The sequence below is a fragment of the Microcaecilia unicolor genome, chromosome 5, assembly GCF_901765095.1.
Source record: "Microcaecilia unicolor chromosome 5, aMicUni1.1, whole genome shotgun sequence".
In the NCBI taxonomy this organism is placed as follows: domain Eukaryota; kingdom Metazoa; phylum Chordata; class Amphibia; order Gymnophiona; family Siphonopidae; genus Microcaecilia; species Microcaecilia unicolor.
The window spans coordinates 219,948,005-219,971,071 of NC_044035.1; the positions used below are offsets into that span (position 1 = coordinate 219,948,005).

Here is a 23,067-nt window from a genome sequence, read left to right on the forward strand (position 1 = left end):
TATTCCCCCCAAAATATACAATATAACATTTATAAACAGAGCAATCAAGTATACAAAGTCTCCAAAGACTCCCTCCCCGCATATAAATCTATATCGTCAACCGCCCAGAGAAACAATCAACTGCAGTAGCGCGGTCTGGACTTTCATGACCCTACACCACCTTCACCTAGCTTCCTAGAATGGACTCCACCCAATGACTCACCTCCCCCCCCCAAGAGCCCTAGAATCTCTCATAAAGCCTTCATGATACAGCTTGAAACCTATTCATCACTTGGCTGCATGCTATATGAGAGATGGACTGAAGATAAGCCTCTCAAATGGATAAAAATACTTTTTGACTCTTAGAATGATTCTGTGCCCTGTATGCCTCCCAAACCATTAAAACACGTAGCTTATTCCTCCAGTACCAAAAGGAAGGGGGGTTGTTCCTGGAGCCAATGGTTAAGCATATATTTTTCCCCACTATGTATGCCTTACCTAAAAACTGTTTTATTGCCCCACCTTGAACCCCATAGAGGCTAGGCACATTAAAACGAATTTCAACTTCTGTCAACTATAGAAGAGATCTTAATATCTATTGTAGATAATCGAGCACAGTCACTCAAAAGGCCTTAATCCACCTGCAACTCCATAAAGTATGATAAAATGTGTTATCATGAACCTTGTACTTCAAACTGCTTGGGGTGCAAGCACAACCCATATGAAAGGCTTGCTTCTTAGAAAAATATGCTCTATGAATGATACGATGCGGACACTCCTGTAACTAGGTACTGTGCACAGTCTCCACAACGCCTTTGATTAATGGTTTAAACTGGATAATATCTAAGGAACTTTCATATCTTGAGTCCTAGCTATCCCCAAAGAATCATATCATAGGGGTGTTTGAAAGTTGCTCGATTCTTTATGTAACCAAGAGATAGAGGCTCTTCTCAATGTGTACCCCTTGAAGAAATCCCAAAATATGTTGCCTCATTGAGAACACAAGCCTCGAGAGTTTAGTGTGGAAATATAATGGGATAATTGTGAATATGTTTATATTTTATTAGTATTTACTATACTGTGTTTGCTAACTAGCAGATCAAAGCGGTTTACAATCTAAAAAAAAATTGACAATCAAGGAAACAGAAAATGAACTACAATAACTGGACAGGAAAGAATAAACATGCATATCTGTCTGCTGGCCTGAGAGCAATTTTCTGCTGCAAGACAGTGAAAGATAAAATGGTCCCATCCTCCCACAATAAATATTATATTAAAAAAATACCCAAGTTCTTCCAATGCCTTAAAACCATCCCAGGAGAAAAATCTGCATTGCCCACTAGCAGAAGAAATTTGCTACTATTGGGGTTCTGGCCCCAAAACTGTAAAATAGTCTTCCACAAATAATGTAGAGGCCACAAAAGAATGCTATTGCTCCATTCCACTGGCATCCTAGAACACTGGGCATGCAATAAATAATTTAAATGCCAAGATTTAAAATAAGCCTGTTCAAAGATGAAATCTGTTGATGTACTAGTCTCCTGTATCCAATCACGACGATGTCTCAGGAGGCATGCTTGGTTATACAACTTTAAGTCTGGTAGGCCCAGTCCACCTTGATTCCAGCTACCCAGTAAATAACCCCACCGCAACTTCACCATTTTCCTTCCCCAGCAGAAGGTCCCCACCATATTTATTTATTTATTTATTTGTAGCATTTGTATCCCATATTTTCCCATAGATTTGAAGGCTCAATGTGGCTTACATTTGCCGTAATGGCGGTTGCCATTTCCGAGTAACTGAGTGCAAAAGGCATTACATTAAGGTGTATACGTACATGGTAAAGAGGATTGCAAAAGAATACAAAAGAAGAGTACAACATATGCCGTAAAGCCCAAGGATCTTTCACAAAAGTGTTTGGAGCACATACAACCACTGAGGGAAAATAATCATACAAAATAAACTGATTCTCCCCAGTAAAGACAAGGGAAGATGGTTCCAACACACCAATTGGTCTTTGGTCTCCTTCAGTAATTTATCCACGTGTAACCTATATAGGGAGGAGGTATTTAAAGACAGCAAAATGAACCCATTTGCCCATCTCAATGGAAAAGGCTCCCCCCCCCAAAAAAAAAAAAAACTATTTGAAAGGAATCAGAGTCTGACAATGTCTCAGACTTAGACAAAAACTGCCAACTGATCTCCCCAAGATGTAATCGGGAAGAAAAATTGGACATCATCATATATAAATGATACAAAACACCCAATGTCTCAAACACTTGCCCTAATGAAGCCATATAAATATTAAAAAGCTGATAACACTGAATCCTGCAACACCCCTCTGTGAATAGGTACCACTGATGAGAAAGTACCACACTTTGCACTCGCAAAGACTGTCCAAAGAGGTATAAAGCAAACTACTTATAAACCTGGCCTCCTATACCTAAACTTTGTAATTTCCTCAACAACAAAACTGTATCCATAGAATCATAAGCCAAAGATACATCTAAGCACACCAAGCAAAAATATTGGGTAGTGTCCATGCTTCTTCTCATCACATCAACAGTAGTAATTAGCAAAGTCTTCACCCCAAGTGTTGGTAAGAACCCATATTGATTCCAATTCAAACACATGTTAAACTCAATAAACTCCTCCAATTGACTCAAAACAACTTTTTTGATAACCTTTCCTACAAATGGAAGTACAGATATTGATCTATAATTTCCCAATACTAATAGATCAAGAGTATCCAGCTTCAATAACAGTTTAACCATAGCCTGTTTACAATCTGCTGGTAATTCCCCAGCTTGCAAGGATTTATTCACAAAGTCAGCATAGGCACAATTTTATCTGCCAACTTATGAACCACTCCAGATGAACATGGATCTAAATGTGCCCGAGTAGGAGTAATATTCCTCACAACCAACTAAATCTCTTTTCATTGCACCTTCTTAAACTCTGTCCAAACAGGAACAACATCCTCAATAACATGGCAATACTCTGGATAAATGATTAGCCAATATTTTTATAGTAGTTAAGGAGAGAGATAGGACTTGAGAAATTCAGGATTCTTCCCCAGTTTCAATAAAAGCATGATTTGAGCATTAGTAAGCGAGTTCAGTAAACAACCTTGAGCTATACTAGTATTAAAAACCTCCATAAAAGGAAGCAGAATCTCATCTTTCAGCAGTTTATAAATTTCATCCAATAGCCATCTATACCAGACGCTTTACCCAAGGGACTCTGCTGAATAGTCCAAGCTACCTTCTCTGGGACAATGTTAACATTCAGCATCTCCAAATCCTCCTCTGAAATTTTAGGGAGATCCATACTAAATAAGTAAATATTGCTAGCCAATGACTCTGTATCAGGCATGAGTATAAGGTCTTATAAAAGGAAGTAAGAATTTTATTAATAGCTTCATCAGCAAGTGACAGCACCCACACGAGTCCTTCATAGCAGCAATTTTCTTTGGTCACTGACACTGTTAAGTCAGCTAAGCAGGAGGCTGCTACTTTCATTAGCATACTTATATGGCTGATATTTATAATACACAGCAGAATTTTGTGCCCGGTGTTAAAGAAGGGCATTTAAGACCTGTTGCACCTCCAGCAATTGTACCTTATAACATAATGTACGATGCCACCCATATAGGTGTTATAAGCGGGCGACATTGTGCTCCAGCCGTAAACATCACAATCTCTCATCCGCACCTGGAAACTTAAATAGGCCAAAATTTCACCCCTCAAAACCACTTTTGCAGCTTCCCAGAAGAGGATCGGATCATTGCAATGGACTGTTTTACAGGCTCCATAACATTTCCATTGTGATATCACAAATTCAGAAAAAATTGCATCTCTATGTAAATGAGTTGGGAATCTCCAGCAGTAAGGGTAGGATGGATGGGTAGAAAAAGAGAGGTGCAGCTCCACTCTAATATGGTCTTTCTCTACTGGACCAATTTCAGAGGCAGCAACTGCAATGAGGAGACTTCAAGAGAGCAGGAAATAATCAATCCTGGACATGGTGAAGTGTGCTGTCAAAAGAGGAGTATAATCATGTTCAATAGGATGCAAGGTTCTTCGCACATCCACCAAGCAGATGTATAAGTATATTTACTATAGATTGAGTTATGGGCTTTTGAAAGTTAGTTTCATTTATGCAGCCATGTCTTTTGATGATGTTATAGACAAAGCTGATAAAGTATTAGGATTCAAGGTGGTCTATTTGTAGAAGATTTATAACAGTGAGTAACTGAATGTTTTACACCATGAAATATAGTCAATTGTTGATATGATGAGAATTTTAATTGAGCTGACTGGTGAGATGTAGAGTTTGTGATACATGGGCTGATCAAGATGGGATTAATGTATATCTTTTTAATTTTGTTTTAGGCTTTTTTTCAAGGGGTATGTTGATCACCCCTGATTTTTAGGTATGTATTGATACATTATTGGATTTGATTAAATCCATTCAACGTTTTATACACTTTTATATGTTTGGAAAGTAGCTTGTCTTATCTCCTCCTCCATTTTACTTTTGAATGTGTAATGCATTTATTGTACTTTATTTTATCATTTACTGTTATGACTTTTTATATATTTGAGAAGATTTATATATATACTAGTAAAAAAGGCCCGTTTCTGGAGCCAATGAAACGGGCGCTAGCAAGGCATTCCTCTGCCCCCCTCCCACCCACCCAATGCACCTTCGTCGTCACTGCCGCCATTGTGCCGCCCTGCTCGCAGTCGATGTGTGACTGAATTGCTCCGCCCTCAACATCATAACGTTTGACGCGAGGGCGGGGCCCAGAGACTGGGTGATTTTCGTGGCTTCAGCACCACGAACTTACGAACCTTGGCTTCAGTGATGTCAGAGAATAGAACGTTGAGGGTGAGTTTTATATATATAGATATATAGATATATATATGTACATAACTTGAGATGATATCACTATTTTTATGTTTTTATTTGTAGTTTTACCCCTGACGCAACCTGAGGGCGAAACGTGGCCACGTCGGGTACTGCTTTTATCTTGGTTTGAATAAATTATTTCTTTGTTTTTATATATGTGTATCAGTCTACTTTTTATAATAGACTTTTATGTAGCAAGTAGACTGTTGCCTTTTTTGTTTTTCTTTTTTTTCATATATGCAAAAAGACATGTTGTACCTGCATTTGGACTGTTTTTTTTGTCAGCAGCATTTTCCAGATAATGTCACTGAAAATCCAGGTATGGTCCTGACACTCCTACCCAAGTGTCACTGAATATCGGGCTCAATGTCTCCTTTGAAAGGTTTGTGATCCATCTTTATCCAGAGGGCCACAACATCTATAATTAGTATCCAAAGATCAGAAGTTCATATCTGACCTTTGAGCTTCAGCATCAAACCCAACTTTAATAACCACTTTAAACAGGCATATTTCAAAGCTCACTGTGGGTCTTTGTATGCTGCAGACTAATGCCCAAGGCCTATGTATATAATTTGTTATTTTATAACCCCTCATACAGCAGTCTGACCTTCTCCATGCTCATCTTCTCCGGCATGACAATGATGCAACGGTACCCTTTTACTGCAGCCGCCAATGCCAATCCAATTCCTGCAGCAAGTAAAGAAAACAGAAGAGCTAAATCAATGTATGTAATTAAACAACAGTAAATCTGCTCCAGTGCTTTGAGATAAATACTTAGTAACATAGTAAATGATGGCAGATAAAAGACCTGAACGGTCCATCCAGTCTGCCCAACAAGATAAACTCATTTTACATGGTATGTGATACTTTATACCCGAGTTTGATTTGTCCTTGCCATTCTCAGGACACAGACCATAGAAGTCTGCCCAGCATTGTTCTTCTACTAAGTTCTGAAGCTAACGTTGAAACCCCTTAAAATTTACACTCCTGCCAATCCATATCTAATCAGTCACGATCAGGGCATAGACCGTAGAAGTCTGCCCAGCACCGGTTTCGCTTCCAAATTACCGGCTTCTAAACAGGATTCCTTTGTGTTTATCCCACGCACGTTTGAATTCCATTACCGTTTTCATCTTCATCACCTTCCGCGGGACGGCATTCCACATATCCACCATCCTCTCTGTGAAAAAATACTTCCTGGCATTAGTCCTGAGTCTGCCCCCCTTCAACCTCAATTCATGTCCTCTAGTTCTACCACCTTCCTGTCTCCGAAAAAGGTTTGTTTGCGGATTAACACCTTTCAAATATTTGAACATCTGTATCATGTCACCTCTCTCTCTCCTTTCCTCCAAGGTATACATGTTTAAGTCGGCAAGTCTCTCCTCGTATGGTTTGCAATGCAAATCCCATACCATTTTTGTAGCTTTTCTTTGCACCGCTTCCAGTCTTTTTACATCTTTAGCAAGATACGGCCTCCAAAACTGAACACAATACTTCAAGTGGGGCCTCACCAATGACTTCTAGAGGGGCATCAACACCTCCTTTCTTCTGCTGGTTATACCCCTCTCTATGCATGTAACGCATTAACTGTAAGCCTGTAATCTAACTTCTCAATAATTCCTTGAGCAGTCTCAAAAATCATATTTATTCAAGTTACTATTCCTTCTTTATTGCACATAATAAGAATGTTTATTAATGTAAAACTAATATCTATAGAAAAACATATAGGGGCTGATATTCATACTGTGGGAGGTAGGTGGCCTGCCTCCCGTGATCGATGCTAAGCTCGGATATTCAATGCCGAGTTGTTTCCAGTGACCGGCACTGAATATCCGGGTGCTTTTTGGCTGGTTTAAATTTAAGGTTTAACAGTTTTTATTCAGGATCAATACATCAAACAACTGAAAAACAAATCTAAGCAATAGTAACTATCTGTGACATCATAATAAGCAGACAAAAAGAAAATAGTGAGTAACATGCCTTACAAAATAGAGCCAAAAAATAAAAGTATGATCTAGAGTTTATGACCCGCCCCCTCCCCTTTTTTACCACCCTACCCATAACCCATTTCATTTAAACTACAACTGAGATGACCCATTGTCTGGACTTTTATGACCCTAGTTCAAGTCATCTTTGAAATGATTATGTTCATTATTCCTAATCCCCCCTCCCCAAACCAAGCAGAGAACCCCAGAACAGACCATTATGGAACAATAACCAACTTATGATGCATTCTGGAACCCATTCAATATTGCACTTCTTGCTTTGTGTGATATATATTTTGCAGATAACAATTCCAGACAGACAAAAAAAGTATTTTTTCTTCTTGGGGAAGTCCGAGCAGCCCACGGCTCCCATTGGCTGGTTTAAATTTAATCAGCCAAGCCGATATTCAGCGCAGTCTGGTTAAGTTTTAACCGACCAAAGATAATCCAGCTATTCTGGTGGTCTAATTTGGCTGCAATGTGCTGAATATTGGTGGATAGCCGGTTATATCATGCGCTATATATATTTTTTAATCTCACAAAGCTTTTTGGACACCAATTAAGCAACACAAAGCTAATCCAAATTTATCTATCCACTTCTGCCTGCGAATGAGGTCTGTATAATACACCAATGTAAATAGATGTTCAATTCCCTTTTTCCATATTAACACACAGTGCCTCCTACTTACCTCATACATCCTGCAATTCTGTTGCTTTAATATTATCTTTAACATATAACACCACTCCTCGTCCCTTTCTTCCTTCCCTGAATAGATTATAACCTGGTATTATTATATCTCAGCCATGGTTCTCCGTAAACCACATTTCCGTGACCACCACTAAATCCAATTCCACTTCTGCTATCACAGCCTCTAGATCTACAGCCTTACTTCTCATACTTCAGGCATTAGCATATACAGTGGTGGAAATAAGTATTTGATCCCTTGCTGATTTTGTAAGTTTGCCCACTGACAAAGACATGAGCAGCCCATAATTGAAGGGTAGGTTATTGGTAACAGTGAGAGATAGCACATCACAAATTAAATCCGGAAAATCACATTGTGGAAAGTATATGAATTTATTTGCATTCTGCAGAGGGAAATAAGTATTTAATCCCTCTGGCAAACAAGACCTAATACTTGGTGGCAAAACCCTTGTTGGCAAGCACAGCGGTCAGACGTCTTCTGTAGTTGATGATGAGGTTTGCACACATGTCAGGAGGAATTTTGGTCCACTCCTCTTTGCAGATCATCTCTAAATCATTAAGAGTTCTGGGCTGTCGCTTGGCAACTCGCAGCTTCAGCTCCCTCCATAAGTTTTCAATGGGATTAAGGTCTGGTGACTGGCTAGGCCACTCCATGACCCTAATGTGCTTCTTCCTGAGCCACTCCTTTGTTGCCTTGGCTGTATGTTTTGGGTCATTGTCGTGCTGGAAGACCCAGCCACGACCCATTTTTAAGGCCCTGGCGGAGGGAAGGAGGTTGTCACTCAGAATTGTACGGTACATGGCCCCATCCATTCTCCCATTGATGCGGTGAAGTAGTCCTGTGCCCTTAGCAGAGAAACACCCCCAAAACATAACATTTCCACCTCCATGCTTGACAGTGGGGACGGTGTTCTTTGGGTCATAGGCAGCATTTCTCTTCCTCCAAACACGGCGAGTTGAGTTCATGCCAAAGAGCTCAATTTTTGTCTCATCTGACCACAGCACCTTCTCCCAATCACTCTCGGCATCATCCAGGTGTTCACTGGCAAACTTCAGACGGGCCGTCACATGTGCCTTCCGGAGCAGGGGGACCTTGCGGGCACTGCAGGATTGCAATCCGTTATGTCGTAATGTGTTACCAATGGTTTTCGTGGTGACAGTGGTCCCAGCTGCCTTGAGATCATTGACAAGTTCCCCCCTTGTAGTTGTAGGCTGATTTCTAACCTTCCTCATGATCAAGGATACCCCACGAGGTGAGATTTTGCGTGGAGCCCCAGATCTTTGTCGATTGACAGTCATTTTGTACTTCTTCCATTTTCTTACTATGGCACCAACAGTTGTCTCCTTCTCGCCCAGCGTCTTACTGATGGTTTTGTAGCCCATTCCAGCCTTGTGCAGGTGTATGATCTTGTCCCTGACATCCTTAAGACAGCTCCTTGCTCTTGGCCATTTTGTAGAGGTTAGAGTCTGACTGATTCACTGAGTCTGTGGACAGGTGTCTTTCATACAGGTGACCATTGCCGACAGCTGTCTGTCATGCAGGTAACGAGTTGATTTGGAGCATCTACCTGGTCTGTAGGGGCCAGATCTCTTACTGGTTGGTGGGGGATCAAATACTTATTTCCCTCTGCAGAATGCAAATAAATTCATATACTTTCCACAATGTGATTTTCCGGATTTAATTTGTGATGTGCTATCTCTCACTGTTACCAATAACCTACCCTTCAATTATGGGCTGCTCATGTCTTTGTCAGTGGGCAAACTTACAAAATCAGCAAGGGATCAAATACTTATTTCCACCACTGTACAGTTTTCCAGATGTTGCCCTTTTTCCCCATTTGTACAGATGTATTTAATCCCCAATGATCCTAATTTAAAACCCTCTTCAATAGGTTATCCAGTTTGCTGTAGAATACTCTTCATACTTTCTTCAATAGGTGGACACCCTTCTTTCAGTAATATTTCTTCTTATTTTGTAAACACTGCATTAGGACTGGATTGCTCACCTGTGTTTCCAGATGTTGGCTCAATGATGGTATGTCCAGGTTTTAAGATCCCTGCTCTTTCAGCATCCGCCACCATCCTCAGGCTTATTCTGTCCTTCACGCTCCCACCCGCATTGAAGAACTCACATTTTGCCACTAAAAGGATGAGAAATACTGTCAGGCTTATGAAGTCTAGTTCACTAAACATCAAGATTATCTAATCAAACAGCTGGAGAACTATTATTGCTACCGCTTCCTCTATTTTGATTTCCTTTGCATCAATCATATTGGATATCAGTTTGCTGCATGAAAAATTGTGATTCAAGAAAAGCTTTTTGAGGAGTATGATTGTAAAGTACACAATTTTCCCTAGACATAATGCATCAGGAATAAGTGTTTCTATACAATTATTCCTTTACAGTTTGCACTTACCCCACTGATACACAGGGCAAAAGGATGCTGCAAGGGTATAGTCTCAAGGTTGTTTCAGCTTTATTAGTATCTAATTTTTAATTTAAAGAGTTCCCTTTTGAGTTTTACTTCTCTTCAAAGATTAAAGAACGCTTATAAGTTTCTAAAACTCGCTGTTAACCACAACCCTAATTTAAAATAGAAGAATGGGAGCTCAGGGTACTGATTGTTAGCATCGCCCCCAAGAAGTTGTCAGATACATATAAACAAAGCTAAAACAAAAAGATAAACTGCATTTTCAAAAAAGAACTTAGAAAAGTATAATTTTACTGTAAAAATCAGAACATAATGCATTAGACTAAAAAAGCTAGTCTACCACAAGACCCAAATAAGGTGCACTACAGCCAGAAAACTAAGATGCTAGATTCACTAACCTACACAGTTTAAAATATTAATACAGGTTAGTAAATCTAACCCTACAATTGCTTTGGTTGGCATCTATGAGGAACTGAGTTTTTTATTTGTATATTGTATTTTCTTTATAATTCATTTTTATCATGTGGAGGGGCATAATCGAACGGGGATGACCATCTCTAAGGATGCCCATCTCTGAGGATGTCCCTGCGAATGGCCGGGACATCCCGTATTATCGAAATAAGATGGGCATTCATCTTTCATTTCGATAATACGGTCGGGGACGCCCAAATCTCAACATTTAGGTCGACCTTAGAGATGGTCATCCTTAGAGATGGGCGACCTCGGTTTTCGCCGATAATGGAAACCGAGGACGCCCATCTCAAAAACGACCAAATCCAAGGTATTTGGTCGTGGAGGAGCCAGCATTCGTAGTGCACTGGTCCCCCTCACATGCCAGGACACCAACCGGGCACCCTAGGGGGCACTGTAGTGGACTTCACAAATTGCTCCCAGGTGCATAGCTCCCTTACCTTCGGTGCTGAGCCCCCCCAAAAACCCACTCCCCACAACTGTGCACCACTACCATAGCCCTTAGGGATGAAGGGGGCACCTACATGTGGGTACAGTGGGTTTCGGGTGGGTTTTGGAGGGCTCACATTTACCACCACAAGTGCAACAGGTGGGGGGGGATGGGCCTGGGTCCGCCTGCCTGAAGTGCACTGCACCCACTAAAAACTGCTCCAGGGACCTGCATACTGCTGTCATGGAGCTGGGTATGACATTTGAGGCTGGCATAGAGACTGGCAAAAAATGTTTTTAAAATTTGTTTTGGGTGGGAGGGGGTTGGTGACCACTGGGGGAGTAAGGGAGGTGATCCCCGATTCCCTCCGGTGGTCATCTGGTCAATTTGGGCACCTTTTCGAGGCTTGCTCATGAAAAAAAAGGGTCCAAGTAAAGTCGGCCAAATGCTCGTCAGGGCCGCCCTTCTTTTTTCCATTATCGGTACACTGCCGACACGCCCCCGTGAACTTTGGTCGTCCCCGCGACAGAAAGCAGTTGAGGACGCCCAAAATCGGCTTTCAATTATGCCGATTTGGGCGACCCTGAGAAAAGGACGCCCATCTCCCGATTTGTGTCAAAATATGGGCGCCCTTCTCTTTCGAAAATGCCTCTGATTGTGTCTTTGTGTAGGGTTTGCAGGACTTTTAGGAGAGTAGTTATCAACGTGTGCTACCCTTAAAACTTGTTATTTTACCAACTCATGCTATCTTATCCCAGTTCCCATTTTATGCAATGAGACGTAGTTACTAATAACTAGTTTTAACACTACAATAATGCCTTAGCAGTAGCCTACACTGATACCTTCTCCCCTTACAGTCAAAAATTTCATCATGTTCTAGGCTAGTTGAATCTGAGCATGTATTTTTATCATATGTTTTTGTTATGCATGTTTTTATTAACATGTTGGGATTTTCCCTATGCAAATTGCCTCAGTCCTCTTGGTAGTTGCGTCTAATAAATGTAAAGGATAAAAACGAAAAACTTCTACATTGACATTTTAAGAAGTTTGAATATATACACACCTGGGACCACTCTTGTTTGGATTCTAATAAAGACCAATTTGGGGCCTTTAGTTGTCTTGCTGTTTTGTTTTTGTGCATTGGATTTGCATTTTAGATACAATGGATGATCTAGAACTAGGATCAGTAACACAAGAACTGTCTGTATGCAAGGCTTGTTGAATTGCAAAAAAATGTATCTTTAGTGCAAGAGGACTGTGAGAAATTGAAAGAGGACCTTACGAGACTGGGAGACTGGGCATCCAAATGGAAAGTGACATTTAATGTGAGCAAGTGCAAAGTGATGCATGTAGGGAAAAGGAACCCAAACTATAGCTATGTGATGCAAGGTTCCACATTAGGAGTCACTGCCCAGGAACCTGTGGGATAATTCTGTCCACCAACCAGCAGGTGGAGATGGAGAACTGAAAACTGAGCTGAGACATCTCTCTCTTGGTATCCAGTTCAGCTCCTCAGTATTTATGTAGACAAGCAGCAAGGAGAAACTCAGAATAAACACAACAACCTGAAACTTGCTAACCTAACACTAACCATGTGTGGACCTCTCTCATCCCTGGAAAACTTGTAGAGAACAAGAGATATGCAGACCATGCAAGGTGACAGTCATTAGATGACCCATTACGTCACGCTGACTAAACATCTCAGAAAACAACATTACAAAAAATGTTAGGAAGATACTTACAACATTGGAGGTAGTCTCCAATCAGGCAATGCCATCTGTGTTTGTCAGCTTCGATGCCGAAAAGGCATTCGACAGAGTGGTATGGGACTTTTTATTTGGGACATTAGAAGCCTATGGAATAAGTGGGTTTTTTCAGGAGGCAATACGGGCGTTATACTATCTTCCCCAGGCCCAGATGTGGGTTAATGGAATACTATCTGCCCCCTTCTCCATACACCGGGGCACCAGACAGGGATGTCCGCTGTCACCCCTATTGTTTGTATTAACATTAGACCCCTTAATCAGAGACGTTCAAAGGTCACCTGATATACGGGGGGTCATGGTAGGCGCAGATATGTTCAAGATCGCAGCATTTGCTGATGATTTACTAGCCCATCTAACTTATCCAGGAACCTCGCTGCCAGCTCTATTAGAATGTATGGCAGAATATGGAGATTTTTCTGGCTTTAAGTTAAACCTGGAGAAGTCAGAGGCATTGCAAGGTGAGGCGAACCATGAAGAGAGTTGGCAGGGACACATCCCATTGAAATGGGCAGATGGGTCCTTTCGTTACCTGGGTGTACAGTTGTCTATGGATACCTCAAAATTGTACCAACTGAACATACAGAAGTTGCTGCAGGATACAGGACGCTCTCTTGAACAGTGGAGCCATCTACCCTTGTCTCTCATAGGTAGAATCAATTTGTTTAAAATGCTCATATTCCCAAGATGGCTCTACATATTACAAGTTATGCCAATATACTTATTAAGCAGGGATATACGAAAATTATATAGGATCTATAGGAAATTCCTTTGGGGTGGGAAGAAGTCCAAATTGCGCTTAGAATACCTCTTTGACAACTGGGCGCGGGGAGGCTTGGGACTCCCCAATATACGAAGATATAACCAGGCCTTTCTTATGCGCCACCTTCAAGATTGGCTGTTAGATACCAATCACTTCACCCCGAATAGATGGGAGCAGGCATTGTATAAACCTTGGCATGTAAACTTTCTTTTGCAAGCCAATTCAAATAGCCTACCGTTAGCATGTAAGAAAAGCTTTTTGCTGCGACCTTTAAGACAAGTTTGGCAATTCCTAATGAAAGCTTGGAATCAGAACCCAAATGTTAGTGATCAGTTGCCTATTCGAGGAAATGGGGACTTCCAACCAATGGAAGCAGGGATCATTAAAAATTGGTCGGAAAAGGGAATCACATTAGTTGAACACTTAGTCAATGAGGATGGAAAGTTATACACATTTCAAGACTTGCAACAGAGGCTTTCCCTTACCAACAAAGATTATTATGCTTATAGACAATTACATCACTATTGGTTTAGTTTAGACCAAGAGGCCTTGGGAACAAAAATGGGTCAAAAGCTCCGAGACTTCTTAAAGGGGGATGAATATGACCAGGTTTTGATATCTAGTTTACATAAAGCACTGCTGCTGCTGCTGCTTTGCCCCCCCCCCCCCCCCCCCCCCCAGTAATTATGAAGCACTTAAAGAGGCATGGAGCAAAGAACTAGGTTATGAATTGAAGGGAGTAAATTTTGCAAAATTGATAACAGATATCCCAAAGCAGGTGGGGGGGGGGGGGGCGGAATTGCAGGAGAGTCAATACAGGATAATACACAGGGGATACATGACACAAGCAGCAAGGGCAGGGTTGACACCTGACGCTCAATGTCCTAAATGTAACAGGGGACGGAATACCTTTATGCATGCATTTTGGAGCTGTGATAGAATGAAAATATTTTGGAAGGCGGTGCATAAATATTTTGAAAACATTACTGATCAAAGAATAATCCCATCGTGGAGAGGAGTACTTTTAAATAGAAGGGCAGCTTATGGGATCTCCGATAGGAATTTGGAACTATTATGATGCAAAGCACATGCTGTGGGAAAGAAATGTATACTCAGGCACTGGATGCAGGAGGAATCGCCCTCCTTTTGGTATTGGAGGAATAAATTTCATGAGCTGATGTTATGGGAGGCCAGGGAAGCTCAGGATTCTCCAAAGAAAAGAAAGCGTTTTATTTCTATTTGGAATAAATATTTGCAAAGTATTTCCCATAAAGCGAGACGTGCAGTGTTAAATAAATTTTCTACACAATAAGAAGGAGAAGGAAGAGTCATGAGGGAGAGGGAGTCTCAGGGTATCTTTGGGGGGTGGGGGGGGAGTCTGGACAAGGAATACAATAGACAGAGAGGATAATGGTATATAGAGCTTTAAGAAGCACCAGTAAGGCAGTGAACCTTTACCAACACATTAAATATAGGAAAATGAAGAGGATGGCTATGACTAGACCATGAAAGGATTACGAATGAGCATGGAGTATTTAAAAAGACAGGGGGGGGAGCGGATGAGTGGGAGGGGAGGGGGGAATAATAGTAACAAGGGGTTCAATCACGGAATAATGTAAGGTGTTACTATTGGAATTACGGTTTGAGTTTAATGTAACATGCTGACTATTGTTTCTTTCAGTGTACATGGCAAAAGTGAAGGTAGTAAGGGGGGAGGGGGATAAGAGAGGGTACTGTTATAAAACAAAAACTGATGATAGCAACTTAAGATTAATGTACATAAGAACGGTAGCTTTACAATTTGTTGTGTATGTACTCTAATGGATGTGTTACCAGGTGGAATCATCAATAAAAATGTTGACACATAAACATCTCAGAAAACTTGGGCAGGCCTCTGGAATAGTGGGAAGTACTGGAAAGAAAATTATCAGGTAAGACCTAACTTCTCTTTCCATTACGTAGCTTCCCACTATTCCAGAACCTGTGAGATGTTCAAAAGCAATCCCTAGAGTAAGTAGGGTCTTGGCGCTGCCGCCCTAAGGACCAAAGCCACAAAACTAGCTTCCAAGCATGGCACAACATCCACCCTGTAGTGCTTGGCAAGGTATGCACCACCAGCCACATTGCCACTTTACAAATATCTGCGGGAGACAATAAGGTAGCTTGAGCCTGGAAGGCCTGAGGATCCCACTTTCCCACAGATAAGCTGACATGATAGTCTCCATCAGCCATTTAGCAATTGTGGGCTTGGAAGCTATGAGGTCAAGCCGCTGTTTACCAAAAAGTACAAACAGTCTGCCCAATTTGCGAAACTCATAAGTGACTTCCAGATATCTAATGAGGACTCTACGCACATCGAACAGCTTCAAGGAAGAATAGTGAGGCCTCTTTGCCCTCTCTGCGAAAAGACGGAAAATCCACAGTACCACTTTCAAAAGAAAGGGAGGAACCATGCTCAGGGAGACCCCTGCCTTCAAAAAGCGAAGAAAGGGATCCCGATGAGAGAGAGCCTGAAACTCTGAAACCCTATGCGCCAATGCAACATTCACCAAGAACATTGTCTTTAGCGTAAGATCTTTCAAGGAGGCCTTCCAGAATAGCTCAAAAGGAGCCTTCTGAAGAGCCCAAAGGACTAAATTAGGGCTCCACTCTGGACACGGCATATGAAAGGGAGGCTGCAAGCAACCTGTTCCCCACAAGAATCAAATGATATCCAGATAAGCCACAAGAGACATCTTTTGTAGTTGGCCCCTGAAACAGGCCAAAGCCGCAACACCAATCCTTTCTGAAGACCTGCCTGGAGAAATGCTCTGAGCAGAAAAGGGAGATAGTTCGTGCTCAGAAACCAGCCCTTGAACATCCTCCAAATCTTTGATATGCCATGGATGTAGAATATGTCTGAGCCTGAAGCAAGGTAGCAATGACTGAATCAGAATAACCTTTTCATCTCAACCGAGCTCTTTCAATGGCCAAGCCATAAGACCAAAGGGGCATGGATCTTCCATGAGCGCCGAACCTTGCATCGGTAGGCCGTGTACCTGCAAAGAGGGAGTACCTCCATCTAGCAGTTGAATCAGGTCTGCATACCACAGCCTCCACAGCCAATCCGGTGCTATGATAATTATTTGACCCCAGTGCAGTGTGATCCTTTTCAATAGGTGCCCTACCATGGGCCAAGGAGGAAGACATACAGAAGATGTTTCTCCGGCCTAGGCTGCAGTAGAGCATCGATCCCTATCAAGCCCGGTTCTTTCCAATGGTTGAAGAACTTGGGCACTTTGGCATTCCTTTTCATCGCCATCAAGTCCAGAAGCGGAGAATCCCATCGGTCCACTATCAGCTGAAACCCCTGGCTAGATAGTTCCCATTCTCCCAGGTCGAAGGATTGCCTGCTGAGAAAGTCCACCTCCGCAATGAAGGAACCCACGATGTGACCTGCCAACAGAAAGAAATTTTCTCCACCCAAATGATGAGGGAGGCCACCTCCATTGCCATTCTTGTTTGTTGATATATGCCACCGCTGTCGCGTTGTCAAAGAAAACTCAGACCAGGGCCCCCACTAGAAAGGAAGCAAATTCAAGTAAGGCATTCCACAATGCCCTGAGCCCCAAGTAATTTATCGACCACTGAGACTCCTGTTCTATCCTATTGCCCTATGCCAGATGGAACTTGTAATGTGCTCTTCAACTGATTTGCTAGCATCTGTTGTCACCACCTCCCATTGTGTTATCAGAAAGGGAGCTCTGATGGTCAAATTCCTGGGCGACAACCACCACTGCATACTCCATCTGGCAACCAGTGTCCAAGGAAGATGAAGGTTGTACTTCTGTAACACCAGAGACCAGCGGCTGAGAAGAGATTCCTGTAATGGCCGCATATGAGCCCTCGCTATGCACCACTTCCATCGCTGCTGTCACTGACCCCAGAACCTGGACTAGTTCCAGCCTTGAGTCTACCTTGACTGAGAAGACGAATCTGTGGAACCAGCTTCGACCTCCTGTGCTCCGCAAGGAAGATCCTCTACTGTGCTGTGCTGAATAGAATGCCCAGAAACCTTTGTGTCTGCAATGGAGTTAGTCTGCTCTTTTCAAAATTGATCACCCAACCCAGCAACTGCAGAAGACAGACAACTTTGTCATCACCACTCTGTCCTAATAGGATGACACATGAATGAAGCAGTTGTCAAGATATGGGTTAACTCTTGATTGCCTGATGCCAAAGGAAGGATGCCACCATCACCATAACCTTGGTAGACATTCTTGGAGCTGTGGTGAGACCGAAGGGTTGGAGAAGAGACGGCTGAGTGGGAAATATGATAGAGGACTATAAAATACTAACTGGAGTGGAAGGGTAGACATGTTTACTCTTTCCAAAAATAGAAGGACCAGGGGGTATACAGTGAAGCTACTAAGTAGTAAATTATTAAGACGGACTTGGGAAAATTCACTGCTTATTCCTGTGATAAGCAGCACAAAATCTGTTTTTACACTTTTGGGATCTTGCCAGGTACTTTGATTGGCCACTTTTGGAAACAAGAAACAGGACTTAGTGGACCTTCACTCTGACCCAGTATGGCAATGCCTATGTTCTTATGGAAATTATGGTGGAACAAAAGATGCCTAGAACTTTGGAGACATACTATTAACGCTTGGTTGCTTAATAAAGCAGTATGAGTAAAACTCATCAGGAGCAAAATGACGTGCAAAAGGTGTAACTACAACTAACACAAAAATATTACATTATACCAAACTAATGCACACCAAATGTTAGAAGTGAACAGACCATCAAACCAGCCCTACCAGACACAGACTGTTTGGGCCTGTTGGCCAGAGGCCTGCTTGAGACTGTGTTTACTGAATGGAGGAAGGTTTTCCAACTTATGTTCCTGGCCCTGCAAAGTAACAAGCCTCAGGACTCAAATAAGTACTTATTTTTGCGTATATTCTGTTGTCCGGCTCAGTTCTTCCACCGGGCCACCCTCAACCCACTCACTCAATGGTATACTACTGTTCTAATGTTCTTTTGTTTTATTGTACTAGTGCTACAAGTTAGAAGAGATTTTGCAATATCAAGTTGTATACACTGGTTTGTAAGTATACAGATGGAGCCATACGAGAAAAATTTAATAAAGTTCAAATTTTTTTAAAATGTGCAGATGATATAAAATTATTTATATACTTATACTTACTTCTCCCCCACCCCACCAGAAGTTCCAGCACCAGCATGTGCCATTTGCTGCGCTATAGAAAATATATAGCTATTTTCTAGTGTGGCACTTACCCGGTGGTAATCGGGCAGCGCTGCGTGCTACCTGGTAACTGCTGGGTTAGCACCGGAGCCTTTATGCCACCTCAATGGTTAGCTTTAAGTGCTTCCCCCCACCACCACATGGCCACGCGATAAGTGAAATCTTACCGCACGGCCAAGCTATTTTTTTGGACTTTTTTTTTTTATTCTTTTTATTAACGTCAATGAAAGACAACACAATAACCAACCTAACGGGACATATTGCAATTACAACACATCTGCAATACATTTGTAACTTGGGTAAAGTACATACATGGACATTATAAGTGAGAAACTGTCCCCTCTTCAAGAATCTTGTGCCTCTCCCATTGACGGTATTTCTTTACATTTAGCCCCCTCTCACACGTCTCTTCTATGTCACTTAAATCCGACCCCATTTTCGCAAACCCCTATGTCCCCACCATTCAGCCCCTCACACACTCTCCCAAAAATCCTCTCACCCCCCCCCCCCCTCTCATTCACTCTTCTGGAGGGTTTGAAATAAGGCTGTCCTTTGCACTTATCACCTCTAGTAGACTGGTCCATAGGGCACCATATCTCTGGCCAAGTGTATGCGTGCTGGCCATTAAAAAAGCTATATTGCATTTTTTGGACTTTATACCTGCTGTAGTAAAAGGTGCCGCAGCCGCTAGCACAGGGCCCTTTTTACCACAGTTTGGTAAAAGGACCCCCTGCTGTCACCTTGTTTTGGCAGGTTGCTTTGTTTACAAGAAGCATAACCACTATGCAAAATATGCTTATTTCACTTCAATTATCCCTGATGACGATCCTTATATGAGATTAACATTGGAATGTGAATATAAAATATTTTTATTACACTAAGTTAGAGCACCTGCAGCTGTTTTGTTGTTTACTCTGAGTACCTTTACCAGTTGCATCCAGAATATCTCTATTTGGATTTTCTAAATTTAGGAAACCCACAAGGTGTACTTTCTATTGACTATGCAGACCAGACATATGAATTGCATCCAAACCTAACCATGTATATAGACATACTGCAATTATGTCTAACCATAAGGACACCAAACACATATACTCACATAGCTCACACTTTAGGCCAAACATCTTTCCAATTGAATTAATTCGGACCATGGGAGTATCACCAATTTTATCCAAAATAGTGGACATGATCTTGGGAGATTTCAATCTAAAAAAGAAGGGATAAAATAGGGTGAGGCTCCATGGGTCAAAGATGGAGGTGTGAGGCAGCATAAGGCCTACAGCACTTAGGGGGCCCTTTTATGAAGCAGTGCTATAAAGTGGCCTGCACTATCCCCCACATACTAAGACCACTTTTAACGCTGCCAGGAAATGGCCAATTTTTCTATTTCGGCAATAATGGCCATGCACTAATTCTCCATTAGCGGGTGGCCATTAGTGTGTCAGAACTTATCGAAACCTATTTTGTAGGCCGTAAGGGCTCATGGGCTAACTGTTTAGCGTACGGCAATGTAGCTGCACTAACCAATTAGTACAGAACACACCTACTCTCCGTCCCCAGACCTGCTCCCAGCAAAAATAAATAAATTAAATTAAATCTATTTTTTAGCGTGTGGGTAGCACACGCACATGCAAAAACTACCACAGGACGCCTGAGCATGCCCCACAGTAGTGCATTTTAACATGCAGTAAGTACCCATTAATACTTACCGCAGCTTAGTTAAAGGGCCCCTAAGTGACAAAGTGGCTTTGGGCATCTAATATATAGTAAGTGTCAGCAGATAAAGACCTGAATGGTCCATCCAGTCTGCCCAACAGTCACATTCATTCTCAATTCTAGATTAAATCAACAATGAACTTAATATTATATACTTGATCATGGTCTTTCTTTGTTGTTTTTGGGACACAGACCATAGAAGCCCGCCCGGCTCCATCCTTATGTTCCAACTACTGGAGTTGCCGTTAAAGCCTATCCGAATCCGTCTTGTCATTTGTAGGACACAGACCATGAAAGTCTGCTCGACACTGTCCTCACGTTCCAAAGTAATGTCATTCAAACGGTAAGCCATCTGTCACAGTTTCAAGGAACAGAGGCAACCAAGCCCTCACCAGAACTAAAATGCCACCATATTTATAGTATAACAAAAGAGAGGGAACAAAGTACAAACTAAAGTCCAAACAAAAAAACAGCACCACGGGCCTTTAAAATGGAACAAAGTTCTTTAATGAATGAGCCTTGACCCGACACGGGCCGTGTTTCGGTGACTAGCACCTGCGTCAGGGGTCACAGTGATGACGTGGAAAACTTGGGGAATAACTCGAATATTTTCATCTACAATATTCCTTACCCCACGTCTCACGTAGCAAAAGTTATAAAGCACCAAGGCACCTTCACTTTCTGTATCCAAATGGATACAGAAAGTGAAGGTGCCTTGGTGCTTTATAACTTTTGCTACGTGAGACGTGGGGTAAGGAATATTGTAGATGAAAATATTCGAGTTATTCCCCAAGTTTTCCACGTCATCACTGTGACCCCTGACGCAGGTGCTAGTCACCGAAACACGGCCCGTGTCGGGTCAAGGCTCATTCATTAAAGAACTTTGTTCCATTTTAAAGGCCCGTGGTGCTGTTTTTTTGTTTGGACCATATTTATAGTCCCATACCTATTACAACTCCTAATAACTAATTCTCAGTGAATTTATAATGCTATATTGTTTACAGTCTGAGAGATTTTGGGGGGACAAGCCATCAATGGGCTGTAGCTTAAAGGTGCTGTGATAGATGGGAATCAAAGGTGTGAACGGTGAGCTCCTAGTTCCCAGGGATTGACAGGGGCTTATGATAATGAGTAGAGAAGAGGGCTACTCCCACTTTCCAGGTAACTTACAGGGGTGTATGATAATGAGGGGACTCAGAGGATTGAACTCCCAGCTTCCAAGTACACTTGCTGGGCTTGTCAGGACGGATCCATTTTCTCTCTTGTTCAAAGACTCCATCACTGCAGGTATATTTTTCCACTTCCTGATTATTCATTGAGTTATCATGTGGCTGATGGCAAGCACTAGATTCCATAACTGAAACTGGAGGAACACTCGGCATCATTACCTTCAAAAAGAAAAAAGAGAATGCAGCACAGATTCAGAGCAAACTACTTTCAGATTGAAGCTATGAAAAACTTTCTCTAACACTTAGCTTCATCCCAAGGGTTTATGTACAGTGCAGTAGAAAGGTTTGTGAACTTCATGTATAACAGCGATTGCAAGTTCTTACCATGATACTATTTTCTTTTTTTTTTTTAGTTCAAATCTAAAAGCAACATATTCAAGCTGTCATCAGTACAAACACCTTAATCTGTGCCTATATAGTACTCCACCAAAGAAGCCCAAACCTTCTCATACTTACGTAAAATGTTGGCCTTTTCTACAGCTAGCTCATACTTAACCATTACACAAACTGTGTTCCACCACATATTGACCTCAATTTGGGCTGAATTAGACCACAATCACTAACAAAATGTCTAATAATTTTTGTTTATACTATGATATTCCATGCTGTAGCTCAATTCAACAAAAAATAAGAACACAGTATTTGAAGGGCTCAGATAACATGAGTATTTGGCTTATGGGGCACCAAACTTTCTCCCTTTAAACCTTTATACCCCTTTATACAGTCGCAGTAATACAGAATGAGGCAAAAAAAAAAAAAGAGTAACCCCATTTTCTCAGCAACATACTTATTTAGTCATCATACTTACATATTACTATTATTATTAAAATCTTTTTTTTTTAAGTTTAAAGAATAACAAAAAGTAACAACCCCATACAATCCCTCCCCCCCCCCCATGTCCTTACCCCCTCCCTCGACTACAAAACAGCACCACATACCCACAAGCAAACATTTCAAAGCAGAACCTTCATCTGGGGCCTTGATTCTTAAAGCTCCAAACTATACCCACTACCCGTTATCAAATCCCTCCCCACTGAAACCCCACCCCCACCCTGCCTGAGAACTCCAAATACACAGATTAAACCTAAAGTTCCACGAAAATCGATTCAAGACTTGATTATGTGCTTTGGGAAATATCTTCTGTAGCTAAGCACCCCAAACTGCCAGAAATCTCTTTTGTCTTTTCTGAGATAATTGAGCCCTCTAAGATTCCCTAACATTAATTCATGAAACTTATTCCTCCAATACCATATGGACAGAAGAGAGTCTCACAACCAGTGATTGAAAATGCATTTTTCTCAAAAAAATAATTTTTCACCACGATTCCTCTTTCCCAAGGTTGTAAAGGAGGTGAAAAAGGCTCCTTCAAGAGTTATCCTGAAAGGGCAACCAAGAACAGACTGGAGATAAGTGAACAGAGCTTCCCTAAAT

The 23,067-nt window shown here is 41.7% G+C and overlaps 1 protein-coding gene across 2 annotated transcripts in view; it reads right to left on the reverse strand.

Annotated features, from left to right (window-relative positions):
• Positions 1-23,067, reverse strand: part of CBS (cystathionine beta-synthase) — a 144,686-nt gene that overhangs the window by 113,418 nt on the left and 8,201 nt on the right. For both annotated transcript variants that reach the window (XM_030203792.1, XM_030203791.1), the window contains exons 2-5: positions 21,578-21,795; positions 19,791-19,897; positions 9,591-9,725; positions 5,501-5,580 (exon numbers count right to left, since the gene is read on the reverse strand). In XM_030203792.1, coding sequence (XP_030059652.1) covers positions 5,501-5,580; positions 9,591-9,725; positions 19,791-19,897; positions 21,578-21,792 — 537 coding nt within the window. In that variant the 5' untranslated portion in view covers positions 21,793-21,795. The remainder of the gene's footprint in view (positions 1-5,500; positions 5,581-9,590; positions 9,726-19,790; positions 19,898-21,577; positions 21,796-23,067) is intronic.